Below are 14,746 nucleotides of genomic sequence, written 5' to 3'. Positions count from 1 at the left end.
TTATCAATTGCTCCCCCACCCCCAATATCTCCCCCATCTCACCGTTACCTCATCCCACTCTCTCTCCCTGTCTTTATTTTCCCGTCCAGTCTAACAAAGATTGCATATAAACATAATTATTATAAATAAAGGTTAGCCTCAAATACAAAAGGGGTTTATATAGAGATATAATTTATTTGTCTGAAGATCCATAAACCACTAATGGAACAGTAAAATCTGTCCAACACAGGAGGCCTTTAGCTTCAATCTGCTTGATCAGCTGTTGGACAGGACAAGTTTAAAAATAAAAGGATATCTCTGCTGCTGTAAAGAACTAAATAGTTAAATGCCTTGGACATGGTCAGAAAACCTTGGATATTTCCTGAAAACTTAGGCGTGATCATCCTACTTTTAAGAGATTTGTGGCTGATTCTGAGCACACATGGGTTAGTGGAGATAAAGGCAGAATGTAGGAGGTTTCTACTAGACAAATACAGGGGATTAAGAGAGCAGCTGCTAAAATACCATTACAAAGCAGCAAGCACATATAACATCAAGGTGTACAATCCTCCAGAGGCATGCAGTTATATGTAAACCTTCTATTCGGGCTCCCCTGAACAACACTCAGAAGCAAAAATGGCTGCAGTGGACCCAGACATACATAAAGACTCATTTTCAAACAGTCTTGTTCCCTAATGAGTGCTGTGGAACCCTAGATGGTCCAGATGGATGGAGAAGTGGGTGGTTGGTGGATGGCCACCCTGTCCCAACAAGGCTGCAACGTCAGCAAGGAGGTGGCGGAGTCCTGTTTTGGGTTGGAATTATAGGGAGATAGCTGGTCAGCCTCTTTAGGGTCTCTGAATGTGTAGAAATGACCTCTTAAAAGTTTGTGGAGTTTCTGATTGACCATTTTCTTCTGAGGTAAAAATAGAAGAACCTTGCTTTCCATAACAAAATCTTCTTTATGCATTACAATGCACCATCTCATGCTGTAAGGAAAACCTCTGCATCATTGGCTGCTATGGGCATAAAAGTAGATAAACTGATGGTGTGGCCCCCATCCTCCCCTGATCACAATCCAATGGAGAATCTTTAGAGCATCCTCAAGCAAAATATCTATGAGGGTGGGAGGCAGTTCAAATCCAAACACCAACTCTGTGAGGCTATTCTGACATCCTGCAAAATTATCCAAGCAAAAACTCACAAGTTTAATGAATGCAAACATTTTGAAGCAGCTACAAAATAAGGGGTCCTATGTTTAAATTTAACTTGACCTATTAAGATGTTTTTATTGGAATAGCTTTTGATGTGGGTAGATATGACTGTCAAGTTGTTTTGCCCCACTTGAAGGGGAAAGCATCAAATAGAGAGAACACCAGCAAGACTCCACTTATGACTAAAAAACTCCATGTACTTGTCTCTTTTTCTTTTATTATATTTTGGTTTAGAACAGAAAACTTTCTCCATTGAGTTAATGAGCATTCATGTTGAATGAGCTATGAGCAACCAAGCAAGGTGAAAATCCTGTTCAGAAACAATTCTTATGAAAATATATTCTGTTTTATAATTAAATTAAAAATAACTATATTTCCTTTATCCTGTGGGTCTTATTCTTACTCTTCTCTTATGTTTGGGCACCTGATATTTCCTTTGACCTATTGCCCATTTTCCACAACATTGAAGATGGTGTTTGTCTGTCAAACACCCAGACAAACACCACATTGCTCATAGAATAAACCGCTGCTGCTGATAGCGCTAAAACAAATGTTGCTGTAACTACGCCAGCTCAAAACCTTGTTAGTAGCACATTAGCCGTGTTCCGAATTATCAATAGCATCCAACCAAACACTTTCAATGTTATCTCTCAAAATGCTTCAACATCAGTTAGCGCAACCAGAAATAATTCATATATAAGGCACTCAGGATTATAAGGCCCACTGTTGTTGTTTTTATGCACTGATTCACACATTCTTATCCGAGCAAAGCACCGCAATCCGCGGTTTTATATGATTCTGGCAGCAATATTGCACAGAGTTTTGGTTCGCTACCCATCCCATTGTAAAAACTATACAAATATCGCTAAATGAAATATCATGTTATATCGCCTACTTAGAACCTGTAAATAGTTGTTAGCATACTATTTGTTGGTGTTTATGTGAGAACTAAACGATTCAATATATTTTTGACTCTGTATTATCAATTGCTCCCCCCACCCCCAATATCTCCCCCCATCTCACCGTTACCTCATCCCACTCTCTCTCCCTGTCTCCATTGAGTTAATGAGCATTCATGTTGAATGAGCTATGAGCAACCAAGCAAGGTGAAAATCCTGTTCAGAAACAATTCTTATGAAAATATATTCTGTTTTATAATTAAATTAAAAATAACTATATTTCCTTTATCCTGTGGGTCTTATTCTTACTCTTCTCTTATGTTTGGGCACCTGATATTTCCTTTGACCTATTGCCCATTTTCCACAACATTGAAGATGGTGTTTGTCTGTCAAACACCCAGACAAACACCACATTGCTCATAGAATAAACCGCTGCTGCTGATAGCGCTAAAACAAATGTTGCTGTAACTACGCCAACTCAAAACCTTGTTAGTAGCACATTAGCCGTGTTCCGAATTATCAATAGCATCCAACCAAACACTTTCAATGTTATCTCTCAAAATGCTTCAACATCAGTTAGCGCAACCAGAAATAATTCATATATAAGGCACTCAGGATTATAAGGCCCACTGTTGTTGTTTTTTTTTTAAAACAGGCCCTTTAAACCTTGTGCTATCTTAGATGACCCCACCCTTACATTGATGTGTTCTCCCTACCATTGCAAAGGTGGATAAAGGTGGAAAGATTTCATGTAATCCATGGACACCAGTGAAGATCACAAATCATTGAAGAAAAAGGGTTCAGCGCACTGTCTAGTGGGTCTAGATGACCCAACTCCCAATGTTAAAGTGCCTAGGATAGCACAAGGGTTAAGTGCACCCTATAGTGCAGAAAGTACGGTAACATTTATTACCATCAGGCGGACTGTTGATCTTGTCAGATGCTGTCTGATCTTGAGGAGACATGCCTGACCTTTACGCTGGCACACACACACACACAAACCATTTATCCCCTCCTCCCCCTTTCTCTCAACCTTACACTAATTGGTACTTTGGTTTGTGTGTTTCTGCTTTTTCCTTTTTTTTATAGGTTCTATGCTGCGGAGATAGCGATTGGTTTGTTTTTCCTTCATCTAAAAGGCATCATCTACAGGTAATTTGTGGACTGAACCTCACTAACCAAACAAACAGCCAAAGTCCCACTATAACTGTCATCTCTGTTGGTGTGACAGAAAACTAAGATTTTCTCTGGATTTACTAAGAATCCTAAAACTTTTCTGGCAAAAAAAGATGATTATGACATAGAAAACTTTTCGCTACAAAATGGGAACTGCATGCTTTTTGTAGGTTCCCCTTTGGATCTCAGACCAGTTTAGGAGATAGGCTGACTGGCACTGGGACATGAGCAATAGATCAGTTGGGTCCTTTAAGCATCTGTGGTTCAACCATGCTCTGGCAAATTACTTGGATTGTTGACAGGACTGGGCTTCAGGGAGTTTAGAGGCCGAGTTAAGGGCTGTTTAACAAGATGGTCTGCATTATTCACTTCAGAGGTTTCAATATTGTTGGTTTTAATGGCTTGGCAATATGTAGTGCTGGTAACAAATGAACTACAGATCCCATAATGCAGCCCTGCAGCACCAGTGTTGCCAGACTGGGTGATTTCCCACTCAATTGGATGGTTTAGATTCTAAATGTGCAGGCAAAAACTGCTTTGGGCAGGTGGATATAATATGGGCAGGTTTGGGGTCGGTTCAGTGGTACCCTGGTGGCTACCTTTGAACTGGCTTCACTTACATTTGTTTCTAAACCAACTTCAAGAAGAAATTCCAAGGGTTTGCTCTCAGACTGGAGTGAAGCAAGGTAGGATTTAATGTGTACTTCTACTATTCATTTTCTTTTTTTAACTTTTGCATAGGGACCTAAAACTGGATAATGTCATGTTGGACTGTGAAGGCCACATTAAGATCGCAGACTTTGGCATGTGTAAAGAAAATATGAATGATGGAGTCACCACCAAGACCTTCTGTGGAACACCGGACTACATTGCTCCTGAGGTTAAAGATAAAAGTTTGGAGGCGTTTTCCTTTCTTTGTGATGAGTGTAGTTTTTTACACTTTACCTATTATTGTTTTTTCAGATTATAGCTTATCAACCTTATGGGAAATCTGTGGATTGGTGGGCTTTTGGAGTGTTGCTCTATGAGATGTTAGCTGGACAGGTGGGTGTGTTCCATTTTTTGTATACGTTCAAGAAGTCAAATATCATGAATATTGTTAATTTTTCAGAGTCAACAGAAGGTATTATGAAGAGTACATTTTTTATGCATATTGATCTCTTTGGGTGTACATAGAGCAACACAACATAAAATAATTCATCCTTGAAAAAAAACCTCAACTTCAGAAGCTGTTCAGATTACAAAGACAAATTAAATTTGAGTTACTAAAAGATATACCATAATTTCCATAGAGCACACCTAATTACAAGCCGCACCCACCCAATTTAATGAGGATTAACTACTTTACTTACACAAGCTGCATGTGTATACAAGCTGCTTGCCATGGCGACTCAGTTTCTAGTTTCACTGATTACCTTGAATTGATCACTGAGAAACCACGGCAGACTCAGAGAGAAAGGAGTAAGCAGTAGTTTAGTCTATTTATCTGAACAGACCCCCATCTGTCAAACAGCATGGACCTCACTTCAGCTAACAGCTCCCTAAGTTATGGTGTGGAACTTCACACTCAGATTCCCCACTTCCCATGAGTCTTAGAGGTTTAAGGCAGGCCAACCTCTGGTTCGCCACACTGTGTTGTAGATTGAGGATGTATATGTGCTGAAACCGTGTGCATGTTTAAGAAGGAGCAGGGAGCTGCAGCGGAACGCGAGAGCAGCTCTCCCCTCCTTCCGGCTGAGCATGGGTGTTTCTTTTATTGCACCATGACTGTAGTGTCTAAGAGCAGAAGTGAGGTCCATGCTCTTTGGCTGCTTGTGTGTGTATTGAAGCAATCGTGCTTGTTGCTGGACATAGAATTATGCTGACAGTTTCCCCTCTGAGACTGACGGAGCGCTCCTAGCGGTCGTTAAATAAAAACATAAATTAGCCGCATCATTGGATAAGCCAGGGTCAAATGTGCGTGACAAAAGTGGTGACTTATACTGCGGAAAATACGGTAATTTTAAAAATAAAATAAGATTCTGAATTAAGTGGAAATACATTTGTGGGAGAAATTATGTTTTTTTTTTCATGCATGTATGAATGCATGCAGGTTTTGTGAACTTATTTTAAATTAAAGCATTTAGTAATTCAAATTTGCTTTCAAAAAACAACAAATTGTGTTAAAAAAAAATCTTGTAAAAAAACATTTGTATCTCTTGTTTGGTCATTTAATACATTTTAATTGGCCCTAATCCATTTTTTTTTTTTTTTTTATAAAAATATGATTCAACCCTTACTTGACAAGTATAAAAAACGTTTATTTTCAATCAGGAAATATTAACCAGAAGGAGTACAAATGTTATTTTTGCATAGTTTTCTTTCCTGAAATCTTTTTCTTCTGCATGAACTAAACTATTTTTCACTTAAAAACAAGCAATTATTTTTTAAACATGAACTGTCTTATTCTAATTATGCACATTATTATTGTAAGCAATGCTGGCACTGGTAAGCAGTGTAAAATACATCTGTTCATTGTCTCATGAGCAGTTCATTCCACTTATAAATATGTCTATTTCCATCAATTTTTTTATTCCTTGCAAAGCAATTTTTGTTGAATTTTGAGATGTTTGAGACATAATTGCTTGTGATGTTTTCCTCAATGTTTTGCTTCTTTTTCCTTTATAGCCTCCTTTCGATGGCGAGGATGAAGATGAGTTGTTCCAGTCCATCATGGAGCATCACGTCTCCTATCCCAAGTCAATGTCCAAAGAGGCGGTGGCTATCTGTAAAGGAGTACGTGCGCTGTTCTTTTATGAAGCCAATTTTACATCCCAGTAGTTAAGGAGCACCGATTTTAACCATTTATTGATTGCAAAAATCGGAAAGATTTTTGAACAAACTAGTGACTTTTACAAGTTTAGAAAGCCAGAAACTCACCGTCTAAAAATCCTGCACAGGCCAGCAGGCAAATAAACACAGAAATTAACAGGAATGTTCGACACAAAAACATCCCTTTTAATTAAAGCAGTAGTATTAATTTGAAACAAAACGCCATATTTTCTCTTCTCCATCCTTCCTCCATCACCCTCTTCCTCCTCTCTCTGCAGCATTCATGGGTAAGCCATTGTTTTTTTAGCTTTGTATGTCATCTCTGCCTGTCATGACACTCACACCGCATCGCTCTAATAGCTTAAGCCAGTGCGGTTGGCCTTGGAAACTCCTCTCCAGAATAGGCCAGCCAGGAGCAAATAATAGTCTGACACCTCCTGAATGGATTACTCTGGTCGTGTTTGGGGCGGGTGTATATATGAGCTGAATACTGCTGAAATTGAACCTGCTCCTCTTTATAAAAACCTCTGTCTCCTCCCCTAACTCGAGGCTTCACTGACCACCGCACACGCTGATGTCTGTGTGTGCTTAGGCTCATTCTCCAGGCCTATAAAAATGTTTAAAAAAAATCACTCTAACGGAACGGAATTATAAATACAAACACTTGTCTCTATATTGTGTAAATAAAATTAGTTTTTTTTTTAAGGTTTAGGCATCCTGGAGGCACAGAACACACACCCCAACACAGGATGTATGCTATGTATTAGTGATGACTACTGGGTTGTAGTGCTACTACAGACAATCTTCAGTGAAGCATGAAAGCTCTACCCCCACAGTTCCACTGTGCACTGCCAGCTCTGCCCAGGTAAACTAAAAGTGCTAGACAAGCATGTGCTCGCATTAAAACCCCATGTTACGTCCACAAACTTAAAGGTCTAGGACACTCCAGCCCTATCCCTGTCCGCAAACGTACAGGTCTAGGGCTGGAGTGTCCGTAACATAAACACACACAATGTAAGAATGTTAAGGGTTTTATGGAACGAGGAGGAGGGGAGGTAGGGACTAAGGTTGGGCCAAAGGAATGAAATAAATAAAACATAACCTAGCCTGGCTATCAAAGCTATAAAACTAAAACAAGAAAACAAAAGTCTTACTGACTTATCTATAAAGTGGCGGTAAAACATACAAGGGGTGGCACCAACCAACTTACCTAGTGTGTCTAACAGAAAGCAAGCTACATGAGGTGTACAGGGTACCCTGTCTTACCTGTCCACAAACCTCCCACAATCTCCAACAGAAAGAGCTGTTTACTTTCATCTGTTTGTGATCAGAATGAGCTCTCCTTTTAAGTGAGCTAACAGGAGATTATATGCAGGCCTGGTGGCTAGCTCTGGGGCCTGATTGCACAGCTCATCAGGTCTCCTCCAGGGGTCTTCCCTCAGCACTAGAAGCACATGCAGAGAAAGGAAAGAAAAGAAAGACAATGAAAAACCCCTGCATGTAACACCGCCACCCATACAAGACCAAACTCTTTTGGTACGATGCAAGAAGAATGCAAGAAAGAAAGAAAAATAATTGTCATTCCAGGATTGCTCTGGTCAAAGCATCAGCCGTCACGTTTTTGGAGCCCTTTCTATGTTGTATGTCCAAGTTGTAATCTTGACAAATTAGGGATCACCTCATAAGACGCTGGTTGCTATTGTACATTCGGGAGGGAAAGACTAAAGGGTTGTGGTCCGTAAACAACTTTATCGGTTTACAACTAGAGCCTAAATAGAATTTGAAGTGTTGCAAGGCCAATAACAGTGCAAGTGTCTCCTTTTCTATTGTCGAGTAGTGTAGTTGGTGTTTGTTGAACTTGCGGGAGAAGTATGCAACTGGTTGGTCAATGTTGTCCTCATCTTCTTGCAAAAGAACCGCGCCTGCTCCCACAGAACTAGCGTCCACTTCAAGCTTGGAAGGGCTGGAAGAGTTGGGAGCAGACAAGACAGGATTGCAGCACAGGATGCCTTTGAGGTTATTGAAAGCCTGCTGGCATTCGTTAGACCAAACAAAGGGCACAGAAGGACTATTCATTGATGTTAAGGGTGCAGCAACAGAGGAAAAGTTCTTGCAGAACCGGTGATAATAACCAGCCATTCCCATGAAGCAATGAAGTTCTCTCCTGGTGGTAGGTATAGGAAAGTCTTTGATGGCCAGCACCTCATCTGCTGAACAGATTTTCCCTCTGCCAACCTGTTGTCCAAGGTAAAGGACTGTGCCTTTCCCCAAACTCACATTTTGCAAGGTTCAACGTTAATGAGGCCACTGACAAACGCGTGAAGACTTTCCTATGGCTGTTCCAATCTTCCGAGTACACCACAATGTCATCAAGATATGACCTACAGTTTCTAACATCCCCCAGTACTTTACTCACCAGCCTTTGGAATGTCGCAGGTGCGTTGCACATCCTGAAAGACATGACTGTATACTGGAGAAAGTAGTCAGGTGTAACAAAAGCTGAAATATCAGAAGCACGTTTAGTCAGAGGAACCTGCCAATAACCTTTTAGCATTTCCAGCTTGGTCACAAATTTTGCAGGACCAATCTCATATGTGCAGTCATCAGTAAGTGGTAATGGATGGGCATCTGGTAGTGTAATCACGTTCACTTTTCGATAATCGTCACAGAACCGAGGGCTTCCATTTTTTTTAACCTCCAAAAGACAAGGGGAGCTCCAAGGACTACTACTTGGAATGGCTAAACCATGCTGCAAGAGGTAATCCACCTCTTTTCTCATCAGGTCTCTCTTTACCGGGTTTATGCGATACATGTTCTGCTTAATGGGAGAAGCACTGGTTAGAATAATGTCGTGTTCAATATATGTTGTTTGAGAGGGTACATCCCCAAAAAGACATCGGAAGTCCCTAATCAATTCCTCTAGATCTCTAAACTGATTTCTGATAGGTGAGCTAGGTAAAAAGGCAAGTTAGAGATTATGTCACTATTACACAACTTTATACCCCGAGTTTCAGTGTCAGGCAACAAACAGTCATTTTCTCCAGGTGGAGATGCAGTCAAGGCTAAAGCCACTAGCAGAACTTCTGCATTGGCATCTTGAGATTGCTCCTGATTTTTCATGTCACGGGTGTGGTACGGTTTCAGCATGTTCCCATGGCACACTCTTGTAGTGCGACGCCTTTCAGGGGTTCGTATGAGGTAATCCGTTGCAATTAACTTTTTCTCCACAACAAAGGGTCCGGAAAACTTGGTAGACAAGTCTGATCCAGGTTTGGGCAAAATAACCAATACCTTATCACCGCACATGAATGACCTTACAACGGTCTGCCAATCGTAATGTCGCTTCATCTTCCCCTGAGATAAAACTAAGTTGTTCCTTGCCAGAGAACAACTTAGTTTTAGCCTGCTAGAGTCTGGCCCTTAGTTTGGCAACATTTTTAAGTTCTTGCTCTTAGAAACAAGAGTTTCTTTTAACATTTTCAAATGGACCCCTGACGTTATGTCCAAACACCAACTCTGACGGACTGAATCCAAGAGAATCTTGTACAGCCTCACGAGCAGCAAACAAAACAAAGGGAATACTTTCATCCCATGTCTTGTCAGAGTCATAACAGTGCTTCCGTGACATAGCTTTAAGAGTTTGATGAAAGCGCTCCAAAGCTCCCTGACTCTCAGGGTGATATGGGCTGGACGTCACATGTTTGATCCCAAGACACTCTAATGCTCGGACAAAGGTTCTTGACTTAAAGTTTGTTCCCTGATCAGTTTGGATTTCTGTTGGGAGACCAAACACTGTAAAAGATTTCACAAAAGTTTTGGTGGCCTGGAGTGCGGAGTGGGTCTCCCTTGGGGGGGTCCTGGCTCGTACCTGGGGTTGGGGCGGGGGGATGCCCGGAACTCCTGGGTGGTGATGGGGTGCTCGTCTGGGGCTGTGGGTGCCCTTCTCGGTTGGGGCCCTGCGTTGGGCTCTTCCGGCACGGCGGGGGGGCTGCTCTCCTGGTTGGGCTGGGGCGCCGCTCTCTTTCCCCCGTGCTTCCCTGCTCTCTGGCTCTGGGGGCTTCGCGGCAGCCCTGCTGGTCTTGGCCTGGGTGGCGGATTTGGTCGCCCGGGGGGCGGTTGTCCCCTGCCTGCTGCCGTGTGGCGTTGGGGGGTTCCGGCTGCCGCTGCTGCTGCGGCGGGGGTCTGGGTGTGGGGGTGGCTGGGCGCTCCTCCTCCTTCTTTTCACATTCCACCATTCATTTTAGAAGAACATAAACACTCACCTGAGCACAGGTGTTAGCTCACCTTTGCACTAATAGTTTGCATGATTAAATGAATAAAATATTTCACACTAGTTGGTTTAAAGGCATAGGAATGCGTTCGTGAACACTATCTGTTTTGTGTACATGTTGACATGTGGACATTTTTGCAGCTAGCAGGTGTGTTGATAACGTTTCAGTGTGTGTGTGGACAGGCCCCGCCCTTTTTGTACTACATTTGAACCTTACCGTAATGATAAACAACCAGTAAACCTGTCTGCTCTATGCTGCTTCATGGTCTTATCCCCCCCCCTCCCACTATCACCCTCCCCCCACCCCCCTCTCTAACATCCCTCTCTCTTCTTCCCTCCTTTCCTTTTCCGTCCGGTCCAACACCAAAGATTTTCAAACATGATTGAAATTAATAAAGTTTGGCCTCAATTACAAAAGCGGTTTATTCAGACATACATTTGGTTTGTCTGAAGATTAATAACCCCTCTTGTTAAAGTAAAATATGTCCAACACAATAGGCCATCAGCTCTCATCTGTCTGCCCAGCTGTTGGACAGGACAAGTTGAAAAAGAAAAAAAAAGAAAAAAAAAGTTTTGGTGATTACTGGGGCTGTAATCTTTCTCAAAGGGATAGCCTCAGGAAACCTAGTAGCTGCACACATTACGGTTAACAGGAATTGGTTCCCCGTCTTTGTTTTTGGCAATGACCCCCCCAGTGGAGCAGGTCATATCACCTGATTTGGTTTTCCTGCCACTTTACATTCATGACATGTTTCACAAAACCTTACAACCTCTGCCTTGAGGCCAGGCCAAAAGAAATGCCTCAGGATTCTGTTATAGGTCTTGTTAACACCCAAGTGACCAGGGGTGGTCATTGGCCAAGGACACAACCTTTTTACGGTAAACTGCGGGCACCACAACCTGATACAACCTGATTGCACAGCTCGTCAGGTCTCCACCAGGGGTCTTCACTCAGCATTTGAAGCACATGCAGAGGATGGATCATTTGATGGTGGAATCTCCCAAAAAATAAGCTCTCGGTAAAAGAAAAATAATTAAGATTGGGGAAAGCATTGACTGTATAAGAAAACTGGACTGCATGTGACGTCACTCATAAAAAATTGGCTTATTTCTGGCTCCAACAAAATGAAGTCATTTTGTACTAACACCATCATGTTGGAGCTAGATATTGTCAGTAATCAGTGATTGGTCCAAGTTGGTCTGAGTCATTGTTTCAATGTAACCACTTACACCAATCAGGAGTGAGCTTGTAGAAAGGTACCACTTGGAAGAGTTTCGAATATTTGATGTGGGGCAAGCAGGGGGCCACCACAATTTTTATTGAAGCATCTGATTGGTCAGTTTAATACTTGAATAACTTATAAAAAGAAATAATATGGGGAAAAAAGGTTTAACAAAAACACATTTAGAAAAAAGGTAGCAGAACAAAATGGTTATTCTGACATATGTAATTACTGATAGCCGTCTATTTAAGTCTATGGAATTTTGGCCTCTTGGAACCAGCGGGTACTTGCTATCTGATTTGATTGACCTTTTTTATGTAGTCTGTACATGTGCTGCACTTTGGAGTTAAAGAACAAATTTATATTAAATGTTTTCAGATAATACTAAACTTTTCTGTCTTCCGCCACCAAATGATTGTATTCCCTCCAAATCAGTATACCACAGTGTAGAACTATGATTTCCTCCTTGTTATCCAAAAGAAATACCAAGACAAAAATTATAGCATTTGGAAACATTAAAAATGAATGTTTGGTGATCCTAGCTTTATAGACTCAAAACTAAAGTTAACCATAAGATTTTCTGGCTGTTTTGTTTTAAACGTTCCACCATTAAGGTTGACATTTTTGTTCTCTGGCTCTGATAGTTACCAATTTGGTTAGATTTTCTTTTTATTGTTGCCAATGCATGTTGTAAAAGGTGCAACACAAAAAGATGTTTTTTTTTTGTGTTTGATTTGTTTTCATGTGCTTCTACATTTCATCACACATTTACCATTCTCTCTTTTTTCAAACTTTCGTAACCCTTGTGCTATCCTAGGCACTTTACCATTAGGAGTTGGGTCATCTAGACCCACTAGACATTGCTCTGAACCTTTTTTCTTCAATGATTTGTGATCTTCATTCGTGTCCATGGATTACATGAAAACTTTCCACCTTTATCCACCTTTGTCATTGTAGGAATAACACGTCAAAGTAAAGGTGGGGTCATCTAAGATAGCACAAGGGTTAAAACAAAATGTTTTCTCAGAAATCTATAACAACTTTGATGGTAGTTCACATTTGTCAAAAGTTCGTTATAAATCTAACAGACAGAAATGTTTACCAAAATAATTGATTCACCTCCATATCATTGTGGTGGAAATGCTTTGAAATATGCCGGGGGGAAAAGCAAATGCAGCTGCACCACCTGATTTGCATGATTGCAAAAGGTCAGAATTAATATCCTGGGATCTAAAAACAAAAAACATATTGTGACTAAAAATACATAGGTTTGTGGGTCCACAATAGGCTCAGATGGTGGATGAAATTGTGCAATGATGAGCACTAGAAAATACTGCCAGTAATCAAGAGCTCATCTGAGTTCTGTCCTTTCTGAATTTTCTAGTGTTTTTGAGACGGTTACTGCCTGCATATCGTGATATTGTGCAACAAAAAAAGGTGATAAAAGCAAGAGGAGACAATAAAATGCTGTGTATGAGGAAAGGATAATCATATGCAGTTATTATGACCATTTGGATGTTTTTGTTTTAAACTCTTTTGAATTAACCACTGACATTTGATTCAAGGGGGTGTGGGTAAAAGAAGGAGATGAATGGAGCATTCGTGTGGGCACAAGTGTTTGTGGTGCGGGGTCGACTGACCTTGGAAAAAAAATTGTCCTAGCCATAATGTAATTTGACTGCTGCTCCTGAGGAAGGCACACCCCACCTACACACACTGACGGTCTCCAATGTCACCCCGCCCCAAGGTTTCACATGGACAGACATTTTAAACGTTCAATTAACAGCTTAGATTTGATCCCCGGGAAGAGGCCTCTGACAAAAAGTATTTACTAAATTTAGATCAATAGATTAAAATTAAGAAAGACATTTTCCAAAAACAGACAACTTGGGAATAATTACCACAGATATGTGGACAAGGTATATGGTTTGATCACTAAAAGAAGGACACTGAAAAAAATGAAAGTGTAATAATGCAGAGGTTAGATTTAGGACTTTGCATTTTACACTGTTGGGTGTTGATCTAACTAAAACCACTTTAGCTTTCCTCCTGCCGTTTAATTTGTATAACTGTTACCAGTCAAGACATCTCACTATTAACTCTATAGTAGAGTCCAACTGGTAGTTTAGACCTATCAAAGGCATGTTAGCATCGCGGTATATGTTGTCCAATAGGCAAAAATGAACCCAAAACATTTACTGTTTTTGGTTCATTCTCATTGTCATTGTCTAGGGCAGGGGTCGGGAACCTATGGCTCGCGAGCCATATATGGCTCTTTTGATGGTCACATGTGGCTCGCAGACAAATCTTTAATTATACTTTTTTTTCTTTCATTTGACCAGTCCTTCTCGGGCGTGATGCGATGCCAGAGGCGCACAGTAGTAGCGGTGCTTAGAGAGAAAAATCTGCGCCAGCACTATCAGTTTACTATTATCTATTATTTCACAGAGTTTGTACCACCTGGAAACTTGTGAATTGTCGTGCCTAAAACTGCGCGCTCCAGTCTCTGAGAAAGAGCGCGCAGATGCGGGGACAGGATGTGTGAGGGAGAAAGCAGAGGGTTGGGCTGAGGTGTTGTGGGGACGGGCAGCAGGTGAATCGCGCAGGGATTTAAAAAAATACGTAAAACCCGCTGCTCGTCACTCACTGCAGCGTGTGAGTGTGTGTTTGGCTCCGTATCTGCATGTGAGCAGTCTTTCTCACATCTACAGAACTTTCAGACCTACGATCACGTTTAAAGTATCAACGCCTGCATGAAACAGAAACTCACCACGTATCAACCAGACTAGACCATCAGCAGAACTACCACGAGAAATACTCATCATTTATCAGCAACAGCATAACGATGTTATTAAGAAGAATCCACAGACTTATTGTACTTTAAAAATGTTGAAATTATATCAAATGCACACATTCACTTGTATATTTAGTTTTAAACATATTGTTTCGGACTGAGTTTAACTTGGCTGTTGGGCCGCGTTAAAAGTTCTGGAGTTCATTGATCGCATCAAGCAGAGATCTGATTGGCCCCTCAGTTCTGTCGCTCAGCCTGTTGTTAGGGAGTTTGGACCAATGGTGTTCAGCTATGGGAAATGGGAGGGATGGAGCAGGGGAATATAAAGTTGGGAGAATCGCTCTTGTCTCGGCGGGAGAGATTCAGGAGTTGCTGAATTA

General features: G+C 41.2%; 1 protein-coding gene and 1 long non-coding RNA gene across 3 annotated transcripts in view; one reads left to right on the top strand and one right to left on the bottom strand.

Annotated features, from left to right (window-relative positions):
* Window positions 1-14,746, top strand: part of prkcbb (protein kinase C, beta b) — a 306,409-nt gene that overhangs the window by 230,556 nt on the left and 61,107 nt on the right. For both annotated transcript variants that reach the window (XM_023957697.2, XM_023957696.2), the window contains exons 12-15: window positions 3,182-3,244; window positions 4,010-4,148; window positions 4,232-4,312; window positions 5,936-6,043. In XM_023957697.2, the coding sequence (XP_023813465.1) occupies window positions 3,182-3,244; window positions 4,010-4,148; window positions 4,232-4,312; window positions 5,936-6,043 (391 nt within the window). The remainder of the gene's footprint in view (window positions 1-3,181; window positions 3,245-4,009; window positions 4,149-4,231; window positions 4,313-5,935; window positions 6,044-14,746) is intronic.
* Window positions 1-14,746, bottom strand: part of LOC110014724 (uncharacterized) — a 50,460-nt gene that overhangs the window by 24,275 nt on the left and 11,439 nt on the right. The window lies entirely within an intron of this gene.

Source organism: Oryzias latipes, chromosome 8 (assembly GCF_053564925.1).
Source record: "Oryzias latipes strain Hd-rR chromosome 8, Olatipes_Hd-rR_3.1".
Lineage (NCBI taxonomy): Eukaryota > Metazoa > Chordata > Actinopteri > Beloniformes > Adrianichthyidae > Oryzias > Oryzias latipes.
This window is presented reverse-complemented; position numbering and strand designations above follow the sequence as displayed.